Raw genomic sequence first — 26,288 nt, 5'->3', positions numbered from 1 at the left:
TGTGCAAGATTAAATGCTAAAGGCTTCTGGAGGCACAAAGCTTTCCCTGCTGATCTAAATTTCCAGGACCTTTCAATTTGGCTGAGAGAGACGGTTGATACATTCTCTTCTATTAAAGGAGGCCCATTGATCTGTTATGCCGCGGTATTCGTTCTCGCGGGAGTCTACTACTTACTATACAAGAACAGTTAATATATGAGTGAAACTCTTTTTCATTCATTTCATTTATTTATTTCCAGTATAAATATAAATATTTATAAACAGGACATCAAAAGTGAGTATGTTACAAGAAAATGTTTTTTTTAAATGTTAGTGAACCAAAAAACAAAAACAAAATATATATATATATATATATATATACACAAAACGTACAAGTGCAGCTGTCTACAATAAATTATCCAGATTACCATTTTGTAAATAAATAGCAGCACCATAAATAAAACTATTTCTATACACATTAATTCTGAATTTTGTTGTTATTGCTTTGTTTCTCAAATTATACCTAGTAGTTTCTCAAGGTAGAGAGTTAAGTTCGGTATGCAAAGAATGTCTGTCATTTCTCGCTATGCAATTAACACTTCTAATGAACTCATTTTAAGCAGCATTGTTTACAGTACTCATAAGAAAGTTAAAATCTGTATTAAAAATTCTAGAACAATCAATGACTGATGGACGAGACATAAGACGGATGAAACTAAACAAATTTGTCCCCCGGATTAAATCTTCGAGCGATATATGAATTTAAGTGGGCGCTGTGAAGGTTTTTATCAATGTCATGATATAATTTTATACAAGGTTAGTAAGTAAATATTATTTCATATTTATGTTCCGTCCTGACAATTGGTATCATTGAGAGATTTACTCACCTCGACGACACTGCCGTTGTAAACCGAGTGCGAGAACAAGGGAGGGTTGTCGTTGACGTCTCCGACGGTAACGTCCACCTCTAAGCGAGACGACAATGGCGGTTGCCCTCCGTCCACAGCTTGGATCTATTCAGGAGATGAAAATTGCAGCCCTATAATGACCCGGTACTATAACTTGTAAATGTGGCTAGCCCTACCCCCTTGACCCTCTCTTTCACAAATTATCACAAAGTAATGCAAAGGAGCTTGTCAACAACGTTTCAAGGTTTTTCATGAGGTTCAGAAGTGTACATTTTAACAACTTGGTATTAAACTTTTAAGAAAGCACGAACAGGTTCATGACATTTTTGTCGGTCGGATTTAAAACCATTCGTAATATAACTGCATACATATACAATGATTTCAAATGGTGCCTAGGAGATCCTCTCATGCAGGAATACTCGGCCAGTTGAAGAAAAAAATGATCCCGTTCAAATTCCAGATTGAGTTTTCAATAAATGCTCAGAATTATCCCTTATTAAAGAAGGTGTTGGTGGTCACTTAAATTTGTGGTGATTGTGTTTCTTTCCCCAAACAAGTATGAACTTGTTACGAAGAAATGTCAAAAGATGAATGTAAATCTAAGTTTTCTCCTTTTATTACATTTTGAACAAATTTTCACAAGTTCAGATCTAAACAAAGACCAGAAGTTTTCTTCAGCTTTATAATTGTTTTCTCAGATTTCACTTCCTTGTGGAGAAACTCCCGTCCGTCTGTATTTTGTGGAGGGGCTGGCCTAATCCGGGTTCAATTGAATTAAAAAATTAGTTCCGGTGCATCCCTTGACAATTGTTTCAACTAGTCCTTCATTCACTTCAAATAACTGAAATGATTTATAAACTGTGGTTTGCCGTTGTAACGAAATTTCACTTTTTGCGGACGCTAGTTTCTTAATATCATATCCTTTGCCGGATTTACACTTGATGAGACCCTAAAGCTTTATAAAGATTGGAGGCCCCTTATTAAAAAATAACACCAAAATGTCTCACAAATGTCAAAAACATATGTGCCTTAAATATTCAATACACAAAAAATTTAAGCCATCCCCCTCATCCCCCTCCCGAAAAAATATTCTGAAATTGAATTTTGTTGTGCCCTGCAGATTGTGGGGCACTAAGCTGTAGTTTTCTTACCCTAAATATGACACTGATTTTATCTAACTTGTTTTTTTTGGGGGGGGGACGGGGGGTTCGGGGGGTGCAATTTGCAAATGAAATTAGCATGGGAGGCTTTTCTGGTGGATGACTAGTTGCTTACATCAAATACATATTATATTGTAACTAAATTCCATCAAAATCGGCAAAATGGTAACATGGTTTCACCCGCCATCAAATTTGAAGATATGGAATGAAAACAAGAATTGAGATAGGCATATGGATCCACTTTGAACGACTTCGACTTCTAGTCCACAAACAGCTAAGAGAAATGTTATGCCATTAAGGTGTCATCTTTGCACAGAAGACCGAACACCTGATCGAGTCTAAATCCGACATCATCTGGGTCACACATGCCTCAAGTTTTTTCATGCTATTCTTTTTTTTACATCACTTTTTATGTTTGGTAACTTGGGTGGATTTTGTTACTGCTGAAAATAAACATCGAAGCTCTAAACGCGGCTATATAATGACATGGGTGTAAATGTAGTCAACATATTCAAACCATCATTCTATTCTACTACCTGGTAAATATGATTGAGACAAAAAACACAGAGAGAAAGTAAAAAGGTTTACAGATCCTATAAGGATGCTAAAAAAACCATCACAGATTTTTACAAAGTGACAGCTCCCAGAGACGACATTTAGGCTAGGATATCTCTTAGATAGACAAGATCTTTCTTGGCTATTCGGGGAATTATTCTTCACAGAGATCTCTGTCAGAATAGCTAGACATAATATTTGTGTCCCCTTTAAAACCTGTATTTGTGTCCCCTTTAAAACCTGTATTTGTGTCCTTTTTAAAACCGTACCACAAGTTGGTAGCTGGCCACTGCTTCTCGGTCCAGAGGCCCGGTCGTCAATATCATAGATGTGACGTTGTTGGGGTTGACAAGGACGAACGCGTCGTCCATGTTGCCAGCCAATATTTCATAGGAAACCTAAATAAATGCAGAATAGAAGAAGAAGAATCCATTTGTGTGAAAATGAAAATTATTTTTTGGATATTCAACTGGTGATTTCAAACATCATTTACCTTGGAGACTTTCTTTAAATATCTTTTAACCATAAAACTCTAAATATCTTTCTCCTATTAAAAGTTGAGAGGCAGGGCATGGAGACGACTGTGCCTCGAAGCATTCTCATCCGATCGTGGCTTTCGACTGCTATTTGTCACGAACCGTGGACGGTTCTAAAGGCATTCTTATTTTCACAATCTCAAACTTTATAGTGAAGAGAAACATTTTCCACATGTTGAATAGAAAACTCCATCTCAATATCTTTTCCGTAACTGAAGATTAAGGTTGACTGAATGTCACCTATTTTCTTAATGAATAAATGATTGAATATTTGAAAAAGAAAGAAAGATGTCCTTACTGCAGTTGCCCTTATCTGCTGTTGCTAGATGTCTTTAGGAAATATCAACCATATTTAAGCAAAAACTTTCATATTTTTGACATAGAAAATGCTATGTGGATGTGATTTTCACCAAAAGATGCAGAATTTGTTTTTTTTTTAAAGAAAGTTTGCTTAGTAAGTTTGCTTTGTAAGGTCAACAATTTGACCTCTTGTGATGTGGTATTTTTTTTATTAATTCATTTATTTGTTTTATCGCCAATTTTATCGTACAATGGGAAAGGAAGTCTCCTATAAAGTCTTAAAAAGACTTAACAAAGTAAGAGACTCCCTCGAAGGAAAAAAAAGTACAAATATACATAATACAGTATATACGTATGGATTAAATATACAGTAATGGTATCCTAATGATGCTGAGATGGATACGTGAATAGATTACATAATACTAGTACGAGTTAAAAAATTCCTTTGTCAAATGTCTGGTGAATGTGGGTTTTGAAGGTATTATTAAAGGTATTATTTGAAGGTATTAACAGCAGATATATCATTGTAGGACTAGACTCAACATAATAAAGAACCTGATTGGGTAACTACATGGAATCCATATGCATGACCAGATGAAGATTTCTTTACGATAGATCTCCATGGTTACCACAAAAAGAAGGAACATTAGTATACAATACAACAAGAACACAAAATGAGCACAGGTGGTAAACAGTATGTGCTCACCAGACAATCAATGTATGGAAGGGAAGGGAAGGGAGGGGGGCATTTGTATGACTATTATTCTTGACAACTATAGAATAAATAGGTCACGGCAATCGAGTTGAGCCAAATGAACTGTTTTGGGTTGATACCTGCTCAACAAAAGTACTTCTCTTATCTTAAAGTCGTTGTGACATTTTGTCTGGTGAAAAACTTTATAGCTCTTCATAAAAACAAACATTTGCACCATAAAGGGATAATGGAGGCCTCTATATAGCTCATTGGTTAAACTTTATAAGGAAGCCAGTCCATTTTACCTCTTCACCAAGTTGTAATATTGCTTGAATCTATCAATATTTCATATCTCTTTAAAAGCAAACAGACACAAAATTTAGAAACATTTTCCTTCCCTTTTCATTTTTTTGGGTGGGAGGGGGGAGGGGCTTGGAGGGGTTCTGAATATTTTATATCTGCCACTAAGCAAGACCTTGTTTTAACAGACACTAATAAAGGATTTAAGACCAACAAGAGCCTGGTGCTACTTTTCCTAACCTTTTAAAACTAAACTTTAATAATGCACACTTTAATAACTCACCATGGCATTAACTCCCAGGTCTGCATCAGAACTCTTTATCTCAGTGACCAAAACTCCAGAGGGCAAACCTTCTAAAACGATTAAATCACTCACAATGCTTTCAAATTTAGGGCTGTTATCATTTACATCTAAAACATTAACCAACACCTAAGAGAAAGAGAAAGAGTAGAGAAGCATTAAATACAAATGAGGCATGGCCTAAATTTTTAAAAATGTACCTGGACATACGATGAATATCTTCATAGCAAGTATGAAATTAATGCAAGCTTTAGTACTACTGGAGTTATCATGTAAAACATGGTTGTCAGAGTTTGACCTTGTTGACCTCAAGTGACCTTTGAACCAATAGGGTTCAAGCACTCACTAAGGCGGATTTCATCAGTATGAAGTTCATTCAAAGAAATGATTTAACAATTGTTGTGTTTACATTATTGTTTGACCTCTCTCTTCCTCAGATGACCTTAACTCACACAAAAAACATGACTTTACTTTTACTATCAACTACAGCAGATCTATACACCATGTGAGAAGTTTCATCCAAAATATACTTCTAAATGAGGCAATAATTCTCTTGTACTCACTAAGTTGAATCATTATTATAAACTATCAATTTGAAACCACCATGTACTTTTGTAGGCATCGTCTTTACAATCCAAAGTGTCTCACACATACACATCCACCCAGGTGTGTTTTACATTCATACCGACCCCATTGTTTTTTCCATTGTTCAAATCCACGTACCCTAAACTTAACAATACTCCATAACAATAGAATTCTTTCGAGGACATGGTGATTCTTTAGAAATCACATCCGAGGACCTGGAATTCTTTTGTTCAAGTCCTCTGTCAGAATACAAAACAAGTGCATTCACACACACCCAAACCAACACCATTTTGACATTGACTTTTAAGGAAACAAAAAACTTGATTAAAGTTGATGAAATTTTCTACGGAAAGAGACCTTTGGGGCATAATGATTGCCAGGAATGTTCATTCAAAGGTCAAATCGGAAACATTTCTCAATTTTTCACTTCGCGGGGTAACTTTAGCCATTACAAAACCAACTTACGGCTGCAGATCCGAATGAGGAATCGCCATTTCTAGCAAAGGCTGTGTAGGAGAAGGAAGACATAGCCTCCCTGTCCAGTGGCTTCTTGGTCACAATCAAACCCTGAAGGCAAGAGAGGAATTATTATTTAAATGAGATAACGATATCATCATCACTGACAGTTTAAGACTGGAACCAGAGAGAGGGAGATGAGAGCAAAAGACTTGCAGGTAAGAGTAAAATATCGCCCTAACAAATAGTAAATATTAAATGAATACAGAACAGAAAAAAATGGGACAAAGGTAAAAATACACTTTTAGAACAATTGAAGTATCTAATCGTGCCAACTTAATTTGGTACGACGGATGCCTTCTTCTATCGACTAATTTATTGGTATATGTGAGCCCAGACTAGGTGATAAATAGAAAAGCTGTGGACAGATGCAATAGGAATAACAAAATATTCTGATAGTTAGAAAGAATACAACAACAAAAAAGAGGGGGGATAAATGAAGTAATTGAGGTCAGCAGCTAGTAATATATTGGTTAAACATTGAACAAGGAAAATATTAAGTAACAAAATTGATCCTACTAAAACTAGAGAGAAACAAGTAAACAAAGGAATGATTAAAACAGAATGACTATTGGTTAAAATGTCTGGAGGAGGTGGGATAGATAGATATGAAGAAATTAAAATTCCCTCCTGATATGAGTGCATAATAAAGCATTGTCCAATGTATACTAAACTGCAAATTTTCTGAGATACCATATTAATAAAAAAACATAAAAAATCAGGAATTAGAAGAGGAACATTTCAATTAGAACAGGAAGAGGAATTAATATGAAATCAAGCTGAACAATTTTATCAGCTGAGAGTAAAATACCAGTTACACACTTTCAATGTCGTTTCTTCAAAACAATGAAATAATCAAAGTTCTATAGGGGTGTTAGCTCAGTGGTTAACGCTGGTGCCTTTCAATCATAAGGTTCCGAGTTCGAGTCACTCCAAGATTAATGTACGTCGTCCAGTTACAGAGTTGTTGACAATTGACAATTCATAATCATGGACGTTAAATATGAATCTAAGAGACTGACTTCGGTCAGCTTGCGGCTTTGATAAGCCAATGAGGCTTCTTCACGAGTTCCTGCTTGCAGGAGGATTTTAAAATACAAACATACATACACGCATACATACATACATACATACACGCACGCATACCTCCTCCCAATAGACTTGAAAATTTTTGTCAATAGAGTCATTTGACTTTTCTCATCATAGCTATTTTTTTTATTGTATTTTATTAGTTTATTAAAATATGATAAAATGCTTAGCAGAGAAAATGTAGTGAGAGAGACAGAGAGACAAGGAAGGTCAAGACTCACGGTAAATTCATCAATTATGAAATACGCAGACGCTGATGGGTTGAACGTGTCCAGGGAATATATAACCGCATCCGCTCGGCCATTAACATCTGCCTCCACCTGTGCAATTTTAAATATTGAAACAAAGCTTGCATGATAAATTTTATGGATATTTTTTATTACAAAGTCTTCACCTCAGGCCATGAGACTTCTCTCACAGACTATAGTTACCAAGAGAAGATGGGTTCCAGGTTTTTCAACGATCTGTGAATATTGCTGCAGGCTGGTGATATCATAATATCATCAATAACTCTTTCTTTCCATTTCCTTGGTTTTTGCACCAGTTTGTTACAAATGTCTATTTTTATTTTACTTTTCGGAAGAATTAACTCATCTGTGGTTGAATTTAAGATATCGATGTCTCTTTGTTACGAGATCGGTTGCTTAAATGAATTATTCATGACAAACGTCACCAGGAAGTTTTTAGTATTATCTTGGATGGTTCAATGGGGGCAAATTTTTACTAATTTCTTCTTTTTTTAAAATTCGATTGGAATATTTTGTACCGTGGAGGAAAATAAAGAGCAGATGGTCATTTCCGTAAAGTAATGATCTTGTTTTCCTAGTTTCGGAATAAACTCTTTGTTTTTGCTTAAATAAAATACATGATGCAGGTGACAATGAAACAGACCATAAATTCTGAAAACAACAACACGGGGAATGAAAGCTGACAACAATGACAATGAGAACAACAACAATGAAAGCTGACATTGAAGGAGGAGGAGGAAAACCTCAAGACATGTCCATTCTGAAATGTTGGACATTATTGGAAAACTGGAAAAGTAATACATAGACAGAAATTAATCAACTAACAAGTTAAGTTCTTTTAACTTTTTGAGCCAATTATTAACAAACTTAATTTTTTTGATTTTTATGAAATGTACTTGTTCTATCAATTTTAATTGATGCAAGCTTTCAATAAATGTATGAAATCAACTAACAAGTTAAGTTCTTTTAACTTGTCGAGCCAATGATAAACAGACTTAATATATATTTTTTTTTATGAAATGTACTTGTTCTATCAAAGATAATTGATGCAAGGTTTCAATACATGTATGCAATAGTAATTATTATTATTTTTTTTTAACAAGCAGCATTGTATTAATAGCAGTATACAATTAATGCTGAGAAAACTTCCTGTATTAAATCACTTCTATAAATACTGAAAATAAGAAATAATTTAGTATTATTGATAATAATAATCATATTAAAAGCCAAAATGATGATGGTCTTTTTACTGTATCCACAAACTACTTATAGAAATACAGAAGCTTGTTGTCATGACGATATACTGACTACAGCCTATTAGGCAATAAGGGCGGTAAATTGTATTGAAGTAAAGGCATTTCTGTCACATAAACAAGGCTTCAATAGCCTAGAAGTGGATCAGTAATTTTTATTGTTTTTTCTTTTGGGAGGGGGGGTGGGTGGGTGGGGTGGGTGTTGCACCTGTCAAAAGTTAGTTTACATAAGAGCAAAAGCCAAATCAGGTTTGTAAACATGCACAATGACTTCCACTGTTATAAGTTGATGAATATATACTCCAGAGGGCATATTCCTCCGGACGCTTGCTCAAGGGATTAACACTTAATCCAATACAGACATTTTTTGCCCCACAAACCTAAATGAAATGTTTTCACTTATTGTTAAAGCAAACCAGTTGTTGATTTGAGCTAATTTCATTGTTCACGATGCAATAATCTGTGGATTTGGTTAAATCGGGTACAAGGTGCAAGCACTGTTTTACTGGTCATTTTTCCTACGGCTCTTAGCTGATGCACTGTGAAAGCTTGCTTCCCTATTCGGTTGTCACAATAAATCCCATAGTTTCAGATGCGTGGTCCCAACAGGAAGCGGTCAGAAGTATATGAAGCTATTGTTCAATCAGCCATGCTAGCGTTAAATTAACCAACTCATCAATTAATCAATGCTTTGGTATAACAATTAATTAATGCTTTGGAATAAACTTTGATCACTTAAGCCACCCCTTTAATCTTTCAAAGGTTTAATGTTCCTTTCATATTCCTTTCTTCTAAGCATCTGCGACCCAGTTTCTTTGCTAGACCACAGACCCACCTGAACTACGGTGGTATTAGCTGGCAGGTTCTCTGTGATGTTGACGGTGTAAACCTCCTGCAGGAAGACCGGGGTTACCTCCGAGGCGTGGACGATGGTGATCAACGCTGTGGCGTACGCCATGTGATAGGGTGGTGCCCCATCAGTGGCAGACAATGAGATATTAAAGGTCATGCTACTCTCCACTTGTGGTAGGAAGCCATTGGTGGTTATTAGGCCTGTCAGTGCACTGATGGTGAAGAACCCTTGAGAGTTACCTGTAGGGGGTTTGAAAAAAAATAAAATGCAGAAAAGAAGATTATTTTATGAATCATATGGTATCTGAAACTGTAACTGTAAAGTTTCTTATACTACCTTTGACTGCTGATGCTATGATGTAACATCTCACAGAGGTGCAACAGCATATGTCCAGGGATACACACATCTCGATAAAGTTTAAAGTACATCAGCCTTTTGTGTATGGAGGTTAATTTTAACCTTGACCTTTAACTCTATGATGTGGTAAAAGTAGCTTATTTAACTATTACTTGTAAGAATGCAGAAGACACTGAATGAAAGAAAAAAATATATAGAGTAGGGGAGGGGATGGGTGACCTCTTTCATTAATTTAATGAACTGATGTATGAAACCTGTTTCTTTGAAAAGTGTTTGGGACAAACTCACCATCGACTATATCATAGGTGACTTGACCACCAGAGCCTGAATCTGGGTCTGTAGCCATGACAGTGACTACAGGGCTCCCACTCCTGGAGGTCTCAAGAAGATCCGGTCTGGAATAGATCTCCTGGGAAAAGTCTGGAGTTTCATCATTAACATCCAATACAGTAATAAGAATGGAAGCTGAGAAAGATAGAGGAGGATAAGAAAAACTGAATCAATTACAAAAATAAAAGGATAGGGAAGGGAATGGAGGGGAGGGGTGGGAGGGGAGGGAATGGGAGAGGAGAGCAGGGTAGAGGAGGAGAAGGGAAGGGAAAAGGAAAAGGAAAGATCAGTCTACTATTATGCTATTATTTTATGTTTTGCAACTTCCTGCAGGGTACTATCGAAAAAATTAATTCTGTTGATGGAATAATTGCTGGCCTAGCAAATTTGGGCCAATTTCACCTCTGACCTACATTGTCATTTCAACCGAGCCCTCAACATCCATAAAGGAATATTCTAGTAATAGAATCATGCTCTACATTGTTGTAAAATGGCTTTTGCCTATATGTTGACAAGCAGAAAAACCAATTTTTAGGTTTTTTGACCTTTAACCTCTGAGGTTAGTCCTATTAGACTCACGGTGTAGGAGGAGTTCACCACACACTCTTTTCAAATAATTTAGGACAAATTGGCCTTTGACCTTAATTGGGCTTTGACCTCGACCCTAAGCTCCAAAAGCTACACTACTTTTAAATTTGTCTCATCATTCTCTACATATGGTGTGGTTTGATGCCTGTTTCTTATATGTTGACAAGCAGAAAATGGTAAAAAGAAGACATAAATATTCATTAATTGATGTGATGTTTATGTTTGTTGTTAGGTAAAAAGGGGAATTTGGTTGCTAAAAAGCTTTCTGTAATTAGTTTTTAATTAATAACCTATTGCAGTCATTGGATAAAGAATCAATATTTTTATTATTGAGATACATAATTCGAGTTCAAGAGACCTTTTCCTGTCTGAAATTCTTATTGCAGTGATAACTTTTGTTGTAAACTTTGATGAAATTGTAAATATTTATAACAGTTTGTTTATTTTCGAAATTATGAATAGCAATGAGATGTTATCGTCTTCATGAGTGATGATTACCAAAGCAAAATGCAAATGATTTCTTGTCCCGTTTGAAGATAAAAAGAAAATTGAAAGAGTAAGTTCTATTGAAGAAAATATGATGCTATATGATGAGAAATTTGATAGGTCATATCATTAATTAGACCAGTGAATAAAATAGAGATGTTATCAGTAATTTCTATGGACAAACCATTAAAAACCATCATAACCATCAAAAATGTTTGTAAATAATTTCCTTGTGCTTTGAATACCCATTATTAAAGAAAGTATAAAATTATTTTGACCATTCTAAAGATAACCTATGTGGATAATATCTTATTGAGATTTAAAAGGTTTTGTTTTTTCTTTGCTCCATTCTTTGTTAAAAGTAAACTGCTTTGGATTGAGATAGTTATCTACAAAATATCTTTGTCAAAACAAGTTGTTTAACTTCTTTATGAGATATGAGTAAACCCTCAATCATCAAGTATTAAAGACCGGAAAGGTAGTCAGTATAGGCCCCAAATTATAGCACGTTATATAATTTCTAGAAGTTTTCAAAAGTACTTTTTTTTCTGGAGGTCTTTACTCTCCAAATTGTTCTCAGACATTATTAAACAACACACAAGATGACTGAATGTCCGAGTTAGGGAAATTTCCTCCAAGGTTGTAATAAAAACAGTTTAAGAATTTTCACCAAATGTGACCATAATTGAATATCTAGCATATTTGGGGCCACTAAAGCATACTTTTATAGAGAGTTGGCAATATGACCGATTTACATTGCCAGCCCTTCAAAATTGACATCCCAGGCAAAGTTAGTGAAGCAGATAAAACAAAGATTATTCATTAAGTAGTCTCAGGCACCAAGGTCAGCAGTGACCAATGAGCTACTTCTATTGTACACACTTGACTGAATAAATATGCGGACAGACGGACAGTGCTAAAATGACAGTGATACCCTCCAGTACGCCAGTGATCAACTCTCGCAGATTCGATACCCCCCCCCCCTCCAAATCAAGGCTTCTAGACAAGCTTGGAGCTGTACCCAGTCAATCACGATATGAAATACTCTTGGTTTCCATTGTCTCTTTCCTAATTAGTAAAGCGTTTTGAAACGCTGTATTAAGCGCTATATAAATGTATTTTATTATAATTATTATTATTTTTATCATTATTATTATTATTATTAAATAATCACCATAATAATATAGTCATAACGTAACCTGCTACAGTATTCACAGCGGTAATCCAAAAAATACCGAAATACTTTATAACATTAATACAACACTGAAAATACTTTCATGGGCATTCTAAGAAAGTTAAACACATAACAATAATTTTAACATTATTATTATGCAATACACAGGTTTCCAAAGTAAACTCTCATTACAAACTGGAGATGAATGTAGAATATTTTTTTCCAAATCTTACCAACATCAGTGCTGCTGTTTGTAACGGCGGGGTTGAACGCTTCCACGACCAGAGTGTACGATGGGAGGGTCTCTCTGTCGAGAGGAAGGGCTACTCGTAGGATACCCGTGGTGTTACCCACTCTGAAATGGTTACCACTGTCACCCTGAACGATGCGGTAATTAACGAAGGAGTTGACACCCTCGTCCTCATCTGACGCGGTGATCTAAAAGACCAGCCAAGGAGAACGAGACAAAATTAAGTTGGGGGGGGGAAGAAAAAATAACTCCATCAAGTCTAACTTTATACCAACCATCAGCTCCATGCATTTGTTCATAGATAATCCAACCTTTTTATGTTTTTGTCATATCACTAGATACTTTGTTGTGTTTTGTTGTCATGAGAAATCTTTGACAACTTCACACAGGGTTTCCTTTAGTTTGGGATTAAGAGTTCGATGGAGATTCTGGTTCATCAAACTCTGTGGGTAGCTTTACAGGATAATTTTATCTCCTAGGGTTAACTATTAACCCTAGCTGTGATGTGTGGAATGTATTACAGCCTACATATTTCACACAAGCTGGCCCAATTGTGCTTCCACGTCCTTGGCATTTTGTTTTAACACTTGGAACATTGCCCAAACTTTCTCCACATATAATCTGTTTTCTTCTAGACAATCCCTCCCCACATCTCACCCCCTCCCCCCTGCTTTTTTTTACTCACTTTATATGTTAATTATCTTGTTTTTATACCATAACACCCACAGATACTTCTAACACTTCCATTCCTGAATTACTGAAAACACTTTACAACATGAATCTCTTCATTCTCATGTCCACATGTGTTCAAAGGTATACTTTATCACTCCATCTCAAGATAAAGATCTCTTTGATTGAAATGTCATTCGGCTTGCAAATTATCAATTAAATCAACTACCTACACAAACAATTTTCAATAATTGAACTTGTTACTTCTTTTGTTACACTGTTTAGAGATTTAAAACAAACAAAAAACAATTTTTTTTATTTTTTATAAATGTCTCACTTTAATCAAGTCGTCAGTTTCGGTCGCATTTTCAAAGACATCAAGCTGATAGAGGGTATTCAGAAAGCTTGGAGGATTATCGTTGATATCCATCACAGCTATGACGACCATCACCTCAGCCTCCAAGGGGGCACCGTACTCTGGGTGATCTCGAGCCACTACGGTCAGCTGGTAGATGGCCTGCTGCTCACGGTCCAGAGATGCTGTCGTTGAAAGCTCACCCGTCTGTGGGTTTAAGAAGAAAGAGGACTCCACTTGTTCTCCCGACTTGAAAGAATAAGTCACTGTTCCGTTGCCACCTGAGAGTAATCAATGGAAAAAGAAAAATACAAAATATTTTAGATCGAAATTTAGAATGAAGAAATCACTAAGACATTCCCGGAGGCATTCCTAAAACGGAAGAAGTTATATGTGTGACCATTAGTAAATAACTGAGAGATAGATTCATTACAGTAATGCTAAGAGGATACAACTGAATTTTCCTTTTTTTTGTTTTTGTTGGAGTGTTGCTAAAACTATAAACAGGAAGTCTTATATTTGTGATACATATGACTTACCAGTCCTTTGTAACCTCCACAAATTTAGCAAAAGTTGGTTCAAAAGTTTACTCTGACATAAGAGATGCTCCAAATAAATGTTGAATTAATTTTTTTTCTACAGTCAAGATGAAAATATATCATCACTTTGCTTTTGCAACCACCGTGAGTTTGTTATACTAATAAATCATTTTTATAACTACTCCCAACTAAATGCTGAAGACCAGGTAGGCTATCATTATACATTATACACTGTTTGACGTTACCTTCGTCTATATCAGTTGCCGTGACGTTAAGAAAGACCGACGCAGCGGCGCCCTCCATGATTGTCGTGATATATTCCTCTTCGGCAAAGACTGGGTGATTATCGTTTTCGTCCCTGATTCTAATCGTCACCGAGGTGAAAGCCTCTCTGGCTCCGTCGATAGCTTGGACCATGCCTTGGTACACGGCCTTCTCCTCCCGATCGAACAGCTGATTGGTTAGAATTGTACCGGAAGATGGATTCATCGTGAATCCCTCAAAATCGGCAGGATTTACAAAGTTATAGGAGGTCACTATATTGGTATCGGCATCAGTAGCACTCACCTAAAAGTAACAAAATATTCAAACATAAATTTCTTTGTCGTCTTTATACTGTGGCTCTATTCATCGCTCATTTGTCCAATTAAGCTGTCTGTCCATCTCTGTGTCTCTTAATGTGTTCTGTAGTTTAATTGTTTTCTTTACAGTTAAGATCTTAATTGTAAACTTCCAAATGTCAGGCCCTCTAACTTTTACACAAAATAAATAAATATTATCAAAAAATCAATTGTTCCTGATAATTAGTCTTGATATGAATAATTCAGTTTCTTACAAATACCGTTCATATACATAGCGTAATTTCCTACCCTGCGCTAGTGGGGCACGAGTCCAACCCGACCATATATGCCTAAGCAGTCGGGTCTGAACAATTTTCCACCCCGTCTGGCCTAGCCAACTTGATCCGCCCTTAATCTTCATGATTTTACATTAGGTTTGGCCTGTGTGTACATTCAAAGCATCAAGATCCTTAGAGTATATGAAGATATGTGCGTGTATATGTACATTTAGTGTATGTTTATCTCAATATGTGTATCCATATGTCCATATGTGTTTGTATATCTAAATACATGTATCCATATGTCCATATGTGTATGTATTTAAAGATATGTGCATGACATATGGTACATTTAGTGTATGCGTATCTAAATACGTGTATCCATGGGTCCATATGAAGCTGTATATGAAGATATGTGCATGCATACGTACATTTAGTGTATGCATATCTTAATACAAGTATCCATATGTCCATATGTGTATGTATATGAAGATATGTGTATCCATATGTCCATATGTGTATATGAAGATATGTGTATAAATGTGTCCATATGTGCATGCATATGAAGATATGTGCATGCATATACACATTTAGTGTATGCGTATCTTGATACAAGTATCCATATGTCCATATGTGTATGTATATGAAGATATGTGTATCCATATGTCCATATGTGTATATGAAGATATGTGTATAAATGTGTCCATATGTGCATGCATATGAAAATATGTGTGTGTATATGTACATTTAGTGCATGTTTATCTAAATATGTGTATCTATATGTCCAAATGAAGCTGTATATGAAGATATGTGCATGCATATGTACATTTAGTGTATGCGTATCTAAATACGTGTATCCATAGGTCCACATGTGTACATGCAGCCGTCTAGCAGCCGGCCGGCACTTGACCTCCTACTACTGAAAACAATCACTTACCATTCCAACATTAGTCAGGAGACTTGCTGCAAAGTTCTCGTTGATGTAAAAGTCATAATTAGCACTGGTAAATACGGGATCGTTGTCATTGACATCGAGCACCAGAATGGACACAGTAGCTGGTCTGTCAGAGGTCAGCTGAGGGTTGCCCTCTGCAGTAAAAAGAAAAAGAATATTGTCAAATCTATGTCACATTCAATGTCCAAAGAAAGGAAGAATGAATACCAAAATAGAATCTACAACTGAAGTTTTAATTAAAACCCATTTTGGCTTTCTTCCTGTAAAGCTACATGGCTACGAAAAAAATAACTTGCCTTCTAGACCTGTTAGAAAAAAACGTTTGACTACAATTGAAAACAAGACAACTTTATAGGTACTTTAGATATCGGATGCCAGTAACTTCGTCCTTGTCGGCAGATATTATTATTAAAATGGTATAAAACATATTTATACTCACCATCCCTGACCACTATAGTGAGGTTAACGATCGATTCTGTCTCCCTGTCCAAGCTCCCAATCAAAGAAATCTCTCCGCTTTGGGTATCGATCACAAAGTTGGGATTATTTGGAACAATCTGGTACAACAAATCTGCGTTTCTTCCTTCGTCCAGATCAAAAGCTTCCACCTGAAAATTAACAGTTTAAAATGAAGCAAAGGCAAACTGTTGAAAATCCATCATGTTATAGCTTTTATAACAAGACTTCTGGGTGAATGTCATCATGATATTCGTCACTGTGGCCAATCGAGATAACACTATAATGTCTTTAATAAAGATTAAGTGCCAAATTAAAATGAGCCAAATTAATAAAGGGATCCTCGTTATTAGTTAAAAAAATTCCAAAGTGAAGTACAATTTTTTTTTTGTCATCAAATAATTGACATTTTTTAAAAAATAAGTCTGTACATTAATTGAAAAATGGAGACTTTGACCATTCAAATTTATGGGGATTCTATTGTTATATGAGTGTATATGAGACTAATTAAAATCAATTAAAGCAACAGCTTCAAAGAAAGCTAGGGGGAGGGGGGAGGGGGAGGGGGGTCATCATAAGACGAGATAACTGAGCAGGAGAAGAAGAGGAGAAGACCATCACTCACCGCACCAACAGGACCTGGAAGTGTGTTTTCTGAGAGATTAAACACTTGGGATTCTAAGACCCACTGGGGTTTGTTATCGTTGACATCGCTCACACAGATGAAGAGCATCACCGTTGCAGACAACGGTGGCTCTCCCAGATCATTTGCTAAGATCGTCAAGTTGTGGTAGTTTTGAGACTCTCTGTCCAATGAATCGCCGACTGCAACGTTCCCCGTAGTCTTGTCGATACTGAAACCTGCAAATGTTTATACAGAGATGGTATGAGGTAAGGAAGACAACAGAAGAGAACTGCTTACTGGAGTAGATGATGGAAGGTTTAAAAAATCATAAAAAATAAAAACAGGATTATACTCCCTGCAAAAGAGCTCAGTAAATACCCAGGAAGCTATCCAGTGTTTTTAAGCAATTAATAAATGTATCAATAAAACAATCAATGCCATTAGTGGAATGTTAATTGTTCATGCAGGAGTGGGAGGTTGGGGGTGGGGGGAGGTGGGCAAGGAGCAGGTGGAAGTGTTTCTCACTACGTAAACAGAACAAGACAATGGCATAGCAGGCATGCATGCATTTTATTATAATTACTGAAAATATACTTTAATGGGGAGTGGCCAGGGCGGGGGGGGGGGGGGGGGGCGGGAGGAGAACAATGTACTGTCTCTGTTACAACACATCCACAGTTATATATAATCAATACTTTCCAATGCGTCTCTTGTGGCCACGTTTAATGATAGGTCAATGGGTCATGCAAGCTCAAACCCCATTCAAATGAGACTGACCCTACGATGTCGGATTTTGATACTCCTCTTTTGACTATCATTTATTCCATTCTAACTTACCGAATGGATTGTCACTGATGATGTAATACTCCACCATTCCGCTACTACCGACATCTTCATCGGTTGCAGTTAGATCGGTTACAGAGATAGGGCCAGCATTCTATGGCAGGAAAGAAACGAAACGGTAATCCTAATAAGCGAGTCCACAGAAAATGAAATTGCACGTGCTGGAATCAGTTCCGTTTTAGCAACATAAATCTCTTCACTGTAGTCATTGACTTTAAAAACAACAAATTGTACTGAGTCAATTTTAAACCAATCAAACCATACTCTCCCATGGTCCACATGTAAGGTTACATACACCTCTATCCACTGAGGAATCAAGCGATTACTAAATGTGAGGAGAAGTTGGCACATTACTCTTTGGTAGAGGGGGAGAAAAAGCTTCTGATGACCTCAACTGACCTGACTAAAATTTTACTTATCTATTCCAGAAGAAACCAGAGTAATGGTCTGATAAATCGTAACATCGATCGTGTTAGAGAAAACCTCAGCAAACAGGATCAAATTCTTAAAATATTCTCACAGAATTTTATACATGAAGAAAGATTTTTATATTAATAACTCTGTAGCCTTTTCTTTATCCAGATAGGTATTTGGCCAAACACATGCGGTTGTATTTTGATGAGTTTAACATACTTCTTCTCTTAAAGTTAGGAACCACAGACTGTATTTAAAAATATTAATTTCATAGTTACTACTACAAGTTACTAGAAACCAAGAAAATGGTAAAACATGTTCTAACTTTCGTAAAATTCTTAAAATTCAATTTTTTGTGTGTGAAAATAAGCGGTAACAGATAAGTGGCACCCACCTCTGGGATGCAAATTGAATATGACGACTGTTCAAAGATAGGTGGATTGTCATTTGCATCTTGCAACAGGACCCGGACTAGAGCTGAGTCGATACCTGGACTGTCGGTGCCAAAAATAAAATAATAATAAGAAATATTTCACACTAACTTGACTCATATCATAAATAAGATATCGACATACATATATAGACGTATCACATAATCGTCCTTGAAGGGAACTATTTTACGCTAGGCAACCGCAAGTGCACATGTGAAAAGCCAAATGGCATAGTACTCACACTTCTTGTTGGGTGGCTATCCAATCTACAGTTTTGGCTCAGGTTGGAGATTTTTTTGACAATTTTGGGAAGACCATTTCAGATGGGAATAAAATAAAACGTGCATTTCGCCTGGATGAAACACCCATCTTACTTTGAGTTTGAGTTGAGTTTGATATATTTCCACATAATATAAATACACTGGTGAATAGTTAATATACAAGGAGGTGGAGGAGGACTGAAGAAGCAGAGCTTTTACGAGCAGTCCCCCTTTAAAAAAACAATAAACGAAAGAATACAAAGGAGAAGTAAGAGGAAGAAGAATAGAGAAAAGAACAAAGAACAAAGAACATAGAAAAAAGCAAGAAAGAAAAAATCACTGCTTAATGATCATAATCGTTAAGTAAAATGGATTTCATTTTTTGTTTGAAGCAATGAATACTTTTGGATGTTTTTATTGTTTTGTCCAAACAATTCCAGATCGTAACTCCAGAATTATAAAAAGTCGATTAGTCCTCTCGGAAGTGTACAAATTTGTACGGAAATTTGGACAAAAGCGTGTATTGTAGTTGTAGTTGGGCCAGCCAGGGAGTGAACCCACATCCTTCCCAGCTGCTAGGTTTGATTATACTTCGCTAATACCACCATGCCTTTATCCAGTTGACCATAACACTGGCATATCTTCTAATTCATAAGTGGTTTTTCATAAGTAGTGTAGTATATTGTAAAAGTCTCTGACACTATATGCTATCTCATTTTCTATGTACATTTGTTGCGTATTAAAAAATGTTTTATTTTTTAATAACCCACAGGTGAGAGATCAGAAGGTCTTGTCACATTTAGAACTCATGTGACTTCTTTCAGTACTTTTATACCTATAAGGGATATGTGCAAGAGAAGGTTAAAGGAGGGGGGTGGGGGTGGTGAGAGGCTTGAAAGTTGTATTGCAGAGGGAGGGTGGACTGGTTGGTGACCTGAATTATGCTAATGCCTAGTTTACAACTATTCTGACACTTTCCATAACAGAAAAAGGAACAGAAAAAAACAACAACTTCATGGGAAATCAAAAGTTGATGGATGTACTCATGTGGCTAATATCTATGGCATAGTGAAACAACTAGTGTACTCTTAAGGATTAAACTACAACAATTAGTTGCGTACAATTCCTATGATTAAATACGTTTAGTACCAGCTGTTCAAAAACCAATGAAACATGACATTTCAGCAAAACTATTAATTTCATCTGTTTATAAATATATATACATATATATATATACATACAATATATATATATATTTTTTATATGTATGTGTATATATGTATCAATATAGGGTGTCCGCATACAGAGTGGGAGGCCCGGGTTCCAATCCGGTGGAGGCTGGAAGTTTTTTCACTGTTCTTGATTTTTCAACTCATTTACGATTTCAATTATATATATATATTTATATTTATATATATATATATATGTATATGTATATATATTTATATATATATATTGTATGCACATATAAGTTGCTTCACTTACCCGACACCTACAAATGGATTCACGTTGGTGGCAAACACAAAGAAGTCAATGGTAGTTGGATGTGTCTCAAAATCAAAGACCACTGTTGTCGTAATCAGACCGGTTGTAGAACTGATGTTGAAGTAGTCTTCCAGAATCTATCAATTTTAAGAAAATACAATTGAAAATAAAGTTTTACAAATTTGTATTTACTAACAATAATGATAAATCTATCAATAATAGTAGTGTCTGTATAAGTATATAATTTATTTTCAATTTATTCCAAATACACAGCTTATATCTTGAACTAAGCAGAGAAAATATACTGTACATGTTTTAACATTTTCAGGGCTTCTTAACTTTATAAAGGAAGGTAGCAGCATACTTTGCCTAACAGGTAGACAAAAACAAAAACAGACAGACAGAAATAAAGAAAGAAAATAGCAGTTCGTCAAAAGATGATGAGGGCGCCCTCTATTTATTTTCTTTATTAAGCAATTCTAACTTGCCATTTATGATGAAAATCACACCTAACAAGGAAGTCCCACACAGCCACAAATGTAACTTCGATTTTCATACGGTGATTTAACAGGCAAATTTAAGTAATTAATGCTTTTGAAATCCTCTCTCTTCTCCTTTTACAGATTCAACAATAAAAAAAACTTCATCATCGAAAAATTTTCTCAAAAACTCAATTAAACACGAATGACTCCGAGAAAGACATAAATACTACTGGCTCGAACCATGCTATTAATAGCCTCTGATAATTTACATAATGTATGCATGTGGCGGGCCATAGACCTTATAAAGCATAGGGTGTCCCGAAAGTTTGTTCCGCCCTAGAGCCCATCTTCCCTTCAGCATCTCAGTCATACTACAATAGCCCCTCAATTTCAAACCATCTGTGATACTCGGTACAAATTGCCTACGGAACACACACTGTAACGAACTCAGTGAGTAATTAACTTTTCTTGTACGGACACATAATGCACACGTAGTGAATTGAATAGGTACACAAACCTCAACGCATAACAATATGGCGCCTAAGGAAAACAACAGTGGCATGGAAAAGGAGAGGGAACTTGCTAGGGAATAGCGGAAGAAAGGGAAAACAAATAGAGAAACTGACTCTACTACATCTTAACATATATATGTAGCCTACATAAAATAATAACAATTACCGTATGCATGGTGTTTAGTGTCGGTTTAAACATCTTTTTAAAAAGAAATGAGGAAAGGGCGGAACGAACTTTCGGAACACCCTATAGCTTGCGGTATCTTCACAATGAAGCATCCATTCCCTTCCCATCCTCTCAAGTGCTTGGTGACAAAAGTTTCAGTGGGACACAAGATTTTTCCACATGTCAAAAAATAATATCTTCAGTTTTCAGAGCTTGCCGACAGAGATCAAATGATTTAATATTTTTCTAACATCGAGTCCAAAGTCAGAGCTGGCTTGAAATTCATGCATTCTGAGCATTTATTCTGAAGGGTGGGAAAGGGGGGAAGGGTGGGAAAGGGGGTTGGCTGTGTTGTGACTCAGTCGGTCCTCATGAAAAATCCAAGGCCGTGGGTCTAGGTATACAGAACTCTGTACTAGAGGGTATGTTGTTCTTTAGTATTAGTGTGGCTGTTAATAGTAACATGTGGCTTGTTATGTGTAACATTCTACATTTAAGAGTAATACCTGAAAGCTCATTTCTTTACATCCTCATTTGATTGCGCATGGAGCAGCTACTTCTTGTTTCTGATTTGAAGCTAAATATGTTCACTGTAGTATTATTATTATTACTATTATTATTATTGCTATTATTATTATTATTATTATTATTATTATTACTATTAATATTATTGCTATTATTATTATTATTACTATTATTATTACTATTATTATTATTATTATTACTATTATTACTGTTATTATTATTATTACTATTATTATTACTACTACTACTATTATTATTACTATTTTCATTATTATTATTATTATTATTACTATTATTATTATTATTATTATTATTATTATTATTATTATTATTATTATTATTATTATTATTATTATTATTATTATTATTATTATTATTATCATCATCATTATCATTATTATTATTACTACTATATGTTAACTCCTGTAGTGTACAGTGCTTCAGCATTAATTCCTCTTCTGGATCTGTCTACAAATTCTGTTGTGAAGATCAACTGTAAATTGTGAAATGAGCAGAGTTTGTGAGGAGTATTAGCATTTCTGACTACACAATAGATTTCATAATGGATGGATATCGGCTCTGGACAACCCCATGGTTTTGGCAAACAGTAGTGTGACATTAACCGGGTCATTCCGTCCTGCGTTATATGTCAACAATACTTTTCAAAACAAACACCTTTAACGATGTTGTGTGGCTGCATGCACAGAGAATCAGTTACTACTGTACATTGATGTGCCCTTTTCCCTCTTTATTATCTGATGGATTTATTTTTGGAGATCCTGATGAAAGATTTTACCCTGGAGGCAGATAAGTTATCAATCACAACCAGTAGGGTGAATGAAAGATGCGGTTTCCAAGAAACGGAATTTGAAATTGGAGACACTGACTAAATATCAGGATATCAATCTCTGCTTGCTATGTCCTTTGAGAGAATTGATCTTTCACACAAGTCTTTGACTTCTCAAAGCATTGACTTGAAGAAATCATTATTGTATAAAGATCTTAATCAATATACAGAGTAGGGCTAAATATGTTGTACAATCGAATGTGAAGCTTGGCTTTTGTATAACAGCAAGAACTCTATAAACACTGGATCAATTGTTTGTGGTAGGACACCCTGGAGGTTCAGCGGGCATCTCGATCTATTCTGCTCGTAAGCTTAGCCCGGAGGAAGAAAAGACAGTTCTATATATACTCCACTCATCATTATAATTGTAACAAGTTAAGCTGGTCATCTCATTTTGTCAGCAAAAGAAGTTTTTAGTGTGTAGAGAAATTTAGCAAAATACATGTCTTTAAAAACAAGAAAACCAAGAGGTTTTGAGATTCCTTGGCATCTAAATATTACTGTAGGTTCATTGTGTACACTTGGTTCCGACCTTTTATGAATATTAATGTAGCATCAACACAAATGTTGTTCCTTGCTATCAGCTCAAGTTTGATGAACAAATTGATATTTTAAAGAATTTGCTTTAAGCTCTACCACTCATTAATATTCATGCCCCCCTTATTAATAGTATTGGGGTAGAATTCCGACTTGCCACTGGAAGGTTAGGGGTTCGACTCCTGGCCGGGTCATACTGAAGATTTGTTGAAAATCACTCTAAGCCCCGCCCACTCATTAATATTCATGATATTAGCACAAAAAAAATAGGGATCGTCTACTCATGATGGGTAACCTATGTACCAAAAATGAGATCAATCCACCTTGGGATTGCTGAGAAAACCTAATTTCAAGCTTTTTTGTGAAAAACAACTTAGCCCCGCCCCTCATGAATAATAATGAGATTGGACAAACTGTTACCATATTAATATAGAGGACTTTCCTCTAGTACCACCAAACCAAGTTCCATGAAAATTGAACATACCGTTGCGAAGATATTAACATTTGTTGAAAATCACTCTAAGCCCCGCCCACTCATTAATATTCATGATATTAGCACCAAAATAAATAGGGATCGTCTACTCATGATGGGTAACCTATATACCAAGAATGAGATCAATCCACCTTGGGATTGCTGAGAAAACCTAATTTCAAGTTCTTTGCGAAAAACAACACTTAGCCCCGCCCCTCATGAATAATAATGAGATTGGACAAACTGTCACCATATTAATATAGAGGACTTTCCTCTAGTACCACCAAACTAAGTTCCATGAAAATTGAACATACGGTTGCGAAGATATTAACATTTGTTGAAAATCACTCTAAGCCCCGCCCACTCATTAATATTCATGATATTAGCACCAAAATAAATAGGGATCGTCTACTCATGATGGGTAACCTATGTACCAAGAATGAGATCAATACACCTTGGGATTGCTGAGAAAACCTAATTTCAAGCTTTTTTTGCGAAAAACAACACTTAGCCCCGCCCCTCATGAATAATAATGAGATTGGACAAACTGTCACCATATTCATATAGAGGACTTTCCTCTTGTACCACCAAACCAAGTTCCATGAAAATTGAACTTACGGTTGCGAAGATATTGACATTTGTTGAAAATCACTCTAAGCCCCGCCCACTCATTAATATTCATGATATTAGCACCAAAATAAATAGGGATCGTCGACTCATGATGGGTAACCTATGTACCAAGAATGAGATCAATCTACCTTGGGATTGCTGAGAAAACCTAATTTCAAGCTTGGCGTCACACACACACAGACACACACACACACACACACACACGCATACACACACACACACGCAGTCATGACCGCATAGATTACTTCGGCTACCGCCAAGAAATCAATAATATATCAAAATTTCTCTTTCCAACTGACATTGAATGAAGATGAGTGCAATGATTACTACAACACAAATGCCGGTTGTGCTTCTGACTAGCCCCTCCCCTCCCCTCCCTCCCCCACCCTCTGCAAAGAAATGCATTGTTTATTATGATTGCCTATGTTCTTTTAAACCTAGTCTGTTTTGTTTTCAAAAAAGTCAAAAGATAATAACAAACTTATGATAATGGTTTTGTGTAGCACAGCTGTTAAATCACATATGAAAAAGGAAAAGTAGGCATACTGTGTAATGTTAACACCTGAAAGGGGGGGGGGGGGGCATCAGAGGAGGGGTAGGGGGAGGGGGAGGGGAGGGGGAGGGGGAGGGGAGGGGGAGGGGGAGGGGGAGGGGGAGGGGGAGGGGAGGAGGAGGAGGAGGAGGAGGAGGAGGAGGAGGAGGAGGAGGAGGAGGAGGAGGAGGAGGAGGAGGAGGAGGAGGAGGAGGAGGAGGAGGAGGAGGAGGAGGAGGAGGAGGAGGAGGAGGAGGAGGAGGAGGAGGAGGAGGAGGAGGAGATGGATGACAGTTTGAAGAAAATATGCGATTTAGGAGGAGAATATCTGAGCAGAACTTATTGTGGCAAATTTAAAATAAAAACCTTTGTATTTATACATTAACAAAAGGTTACACCAGTAGAAACTAAGAAATTGGATGCCTCACAACCCAATAGGGAAGGATTCCCCCTCCATACAATATAAGGAGGAAAAGGAGAAAATTGCTGCCATGTTGCCTCTCCAATATTCTGATGCTCTTTGCAACACCCCTACCCTGCCCCTACACCTCTCACACATACACACACAAAAAATGATATTCTTACCAAATTATTCTGAACAGATGATGTACTTGCAAAACTGTAGATGATATTAGAGTACTGGTCAGAGTCTGCATCTGTTGCTTCTAATTGCAGGAATGGAGTTCCTACGGGCAAACCTTCCGTTAACGGAACTTCATAGATTTCTGCGGGCATGAAGAGATATATTGAGAGATAGTCACAGCACTAACAAGTCCTACACTAGATAATGGCAGTAATGTGGCTAATGGCATTCACAGAAAGGGGACCGGGGAACCATGCGGGCGCCACATCCATCTTCATTCGGGGGTGGAAACACTGTGTTGAGGACTTTTACATTTGGTTTGGAAGACCACTTTTCCATACCCATGGTAATCCTTCCATAAGGTTCCTCCCCAAATCTAAATCAGTGGGGAAGGGTGTAGTGGGGGGGGGAGGCCGGGAATCTAGAAATTGTTTCCTCCTCCTAAATCCCTCCTTTGAAGTCCTGTTATGGGTTTCAAAGAATGCTGCAAAATGAAGTAAGCCAAAAATGGAGAGAGATAGTGTTACCTTGCGTAAAAACAGGACGGTTATCATTAATGTCTTCAATACCAACTATCACCATCGCAGAGGCTGTGAAAAGTTGTTTCGTTTCGGTATTGGTCTTCGATACATTTACCTGAGAGAAGAAGAAGAAGAAATAGTTAAAGCAA

General features: G+C 36.4%; 1 protein-coding gene across 3 annotated transcripts in view; it reads right to left on the bottom strand.

The window, feature by feature from the left end:
- The window catches only part of LOC139968922 (cadherin-23-like), a 120,832-nt gene that overhangs the window by 40,677 nt on the left and 53,867 nt on the right, over positions 1-26,288 (bottom strand). For all 3 annotated transcript variants that reach the window (XM_071973544.1, XM_071973543.1, XM_071973542.1), the window contains exons 13-30: positions 26,146-26,254; positions 25,621-25,760; positions 20,333-20,469; positions 18,551-18,650; positions 17,737-17,836; positions 16,900-17,135; positions 16,258-16,426; positions 15,801-15,952; positions 14,271-14,592; positions 13,469-13,767; positions 12,446-12,650; positions 9,923-10,099; positions 9,260-9,516; positions 7,145-7,243; positions 5,784-5,885; positions 4,716-4,862; positions 2,872-3,000; positions 867-992 (exon numbers count right to left, since the gene is read on the bottom strand). In XM_071973544.1, coding sequence (XP_071829645.1) covers positions 867-992; positions 2,872-3,000; positions 4,716-4,862; positions 5,784-5,885; positions 7,145-7,243; positions 9,260-9,516; positions 9,923-10,099; positions 12,446-12,650; positions 13,469-13,767; positions 14,271-14,592; positions 15,801-15,952; positions 16,258-16,426; positions 16,900-17,135; positions 17,737-17,836; positions 18,551-18,650; positions 20,333-20,469; positions 25,621-25,760; positions 26,146-26,254 — 3,006 coding nt within the window. The remainder of the gene's footprint in view (positions 1-866; positions 993-2,871; positions 3,001-4,715; positions 4,863-5,783; positions 5,886-7,144; positions 7,244-9,259; positions 9,517-9,922; positions 10,100-12,445; positions 12,651-13,468; positions 13,768-14,270; positions 14,593-15,800; positions 15,953-16,257; positions 16,427-16,899; positions 17,136-17,736; positions 17,837-18,550; positions 18,651-20,332; positions 20,470-25,620; positions 25,761-26,145; positions 26,255-26,288) is intronic.

The sequence above is a fragment of the Apostichopus japonicus genome, chromosome 6 (genome assembly GCF_037975245.1).
Source record: "Apostichopus japonicus isolate 1M-3 chromosome 6, ASM3797524v1, whole genome shotgun sequence".
Lineage (NCBI taxonomy): Eukaryota > Metazoa > Echinodermata > Holothuroidea > Aspidochirotida > Stichopodidae > Apostichopus > Apostichopus japonicus.
This window is presented reverse-complemented; position numbering and strand designations above follow the sequence as displayed.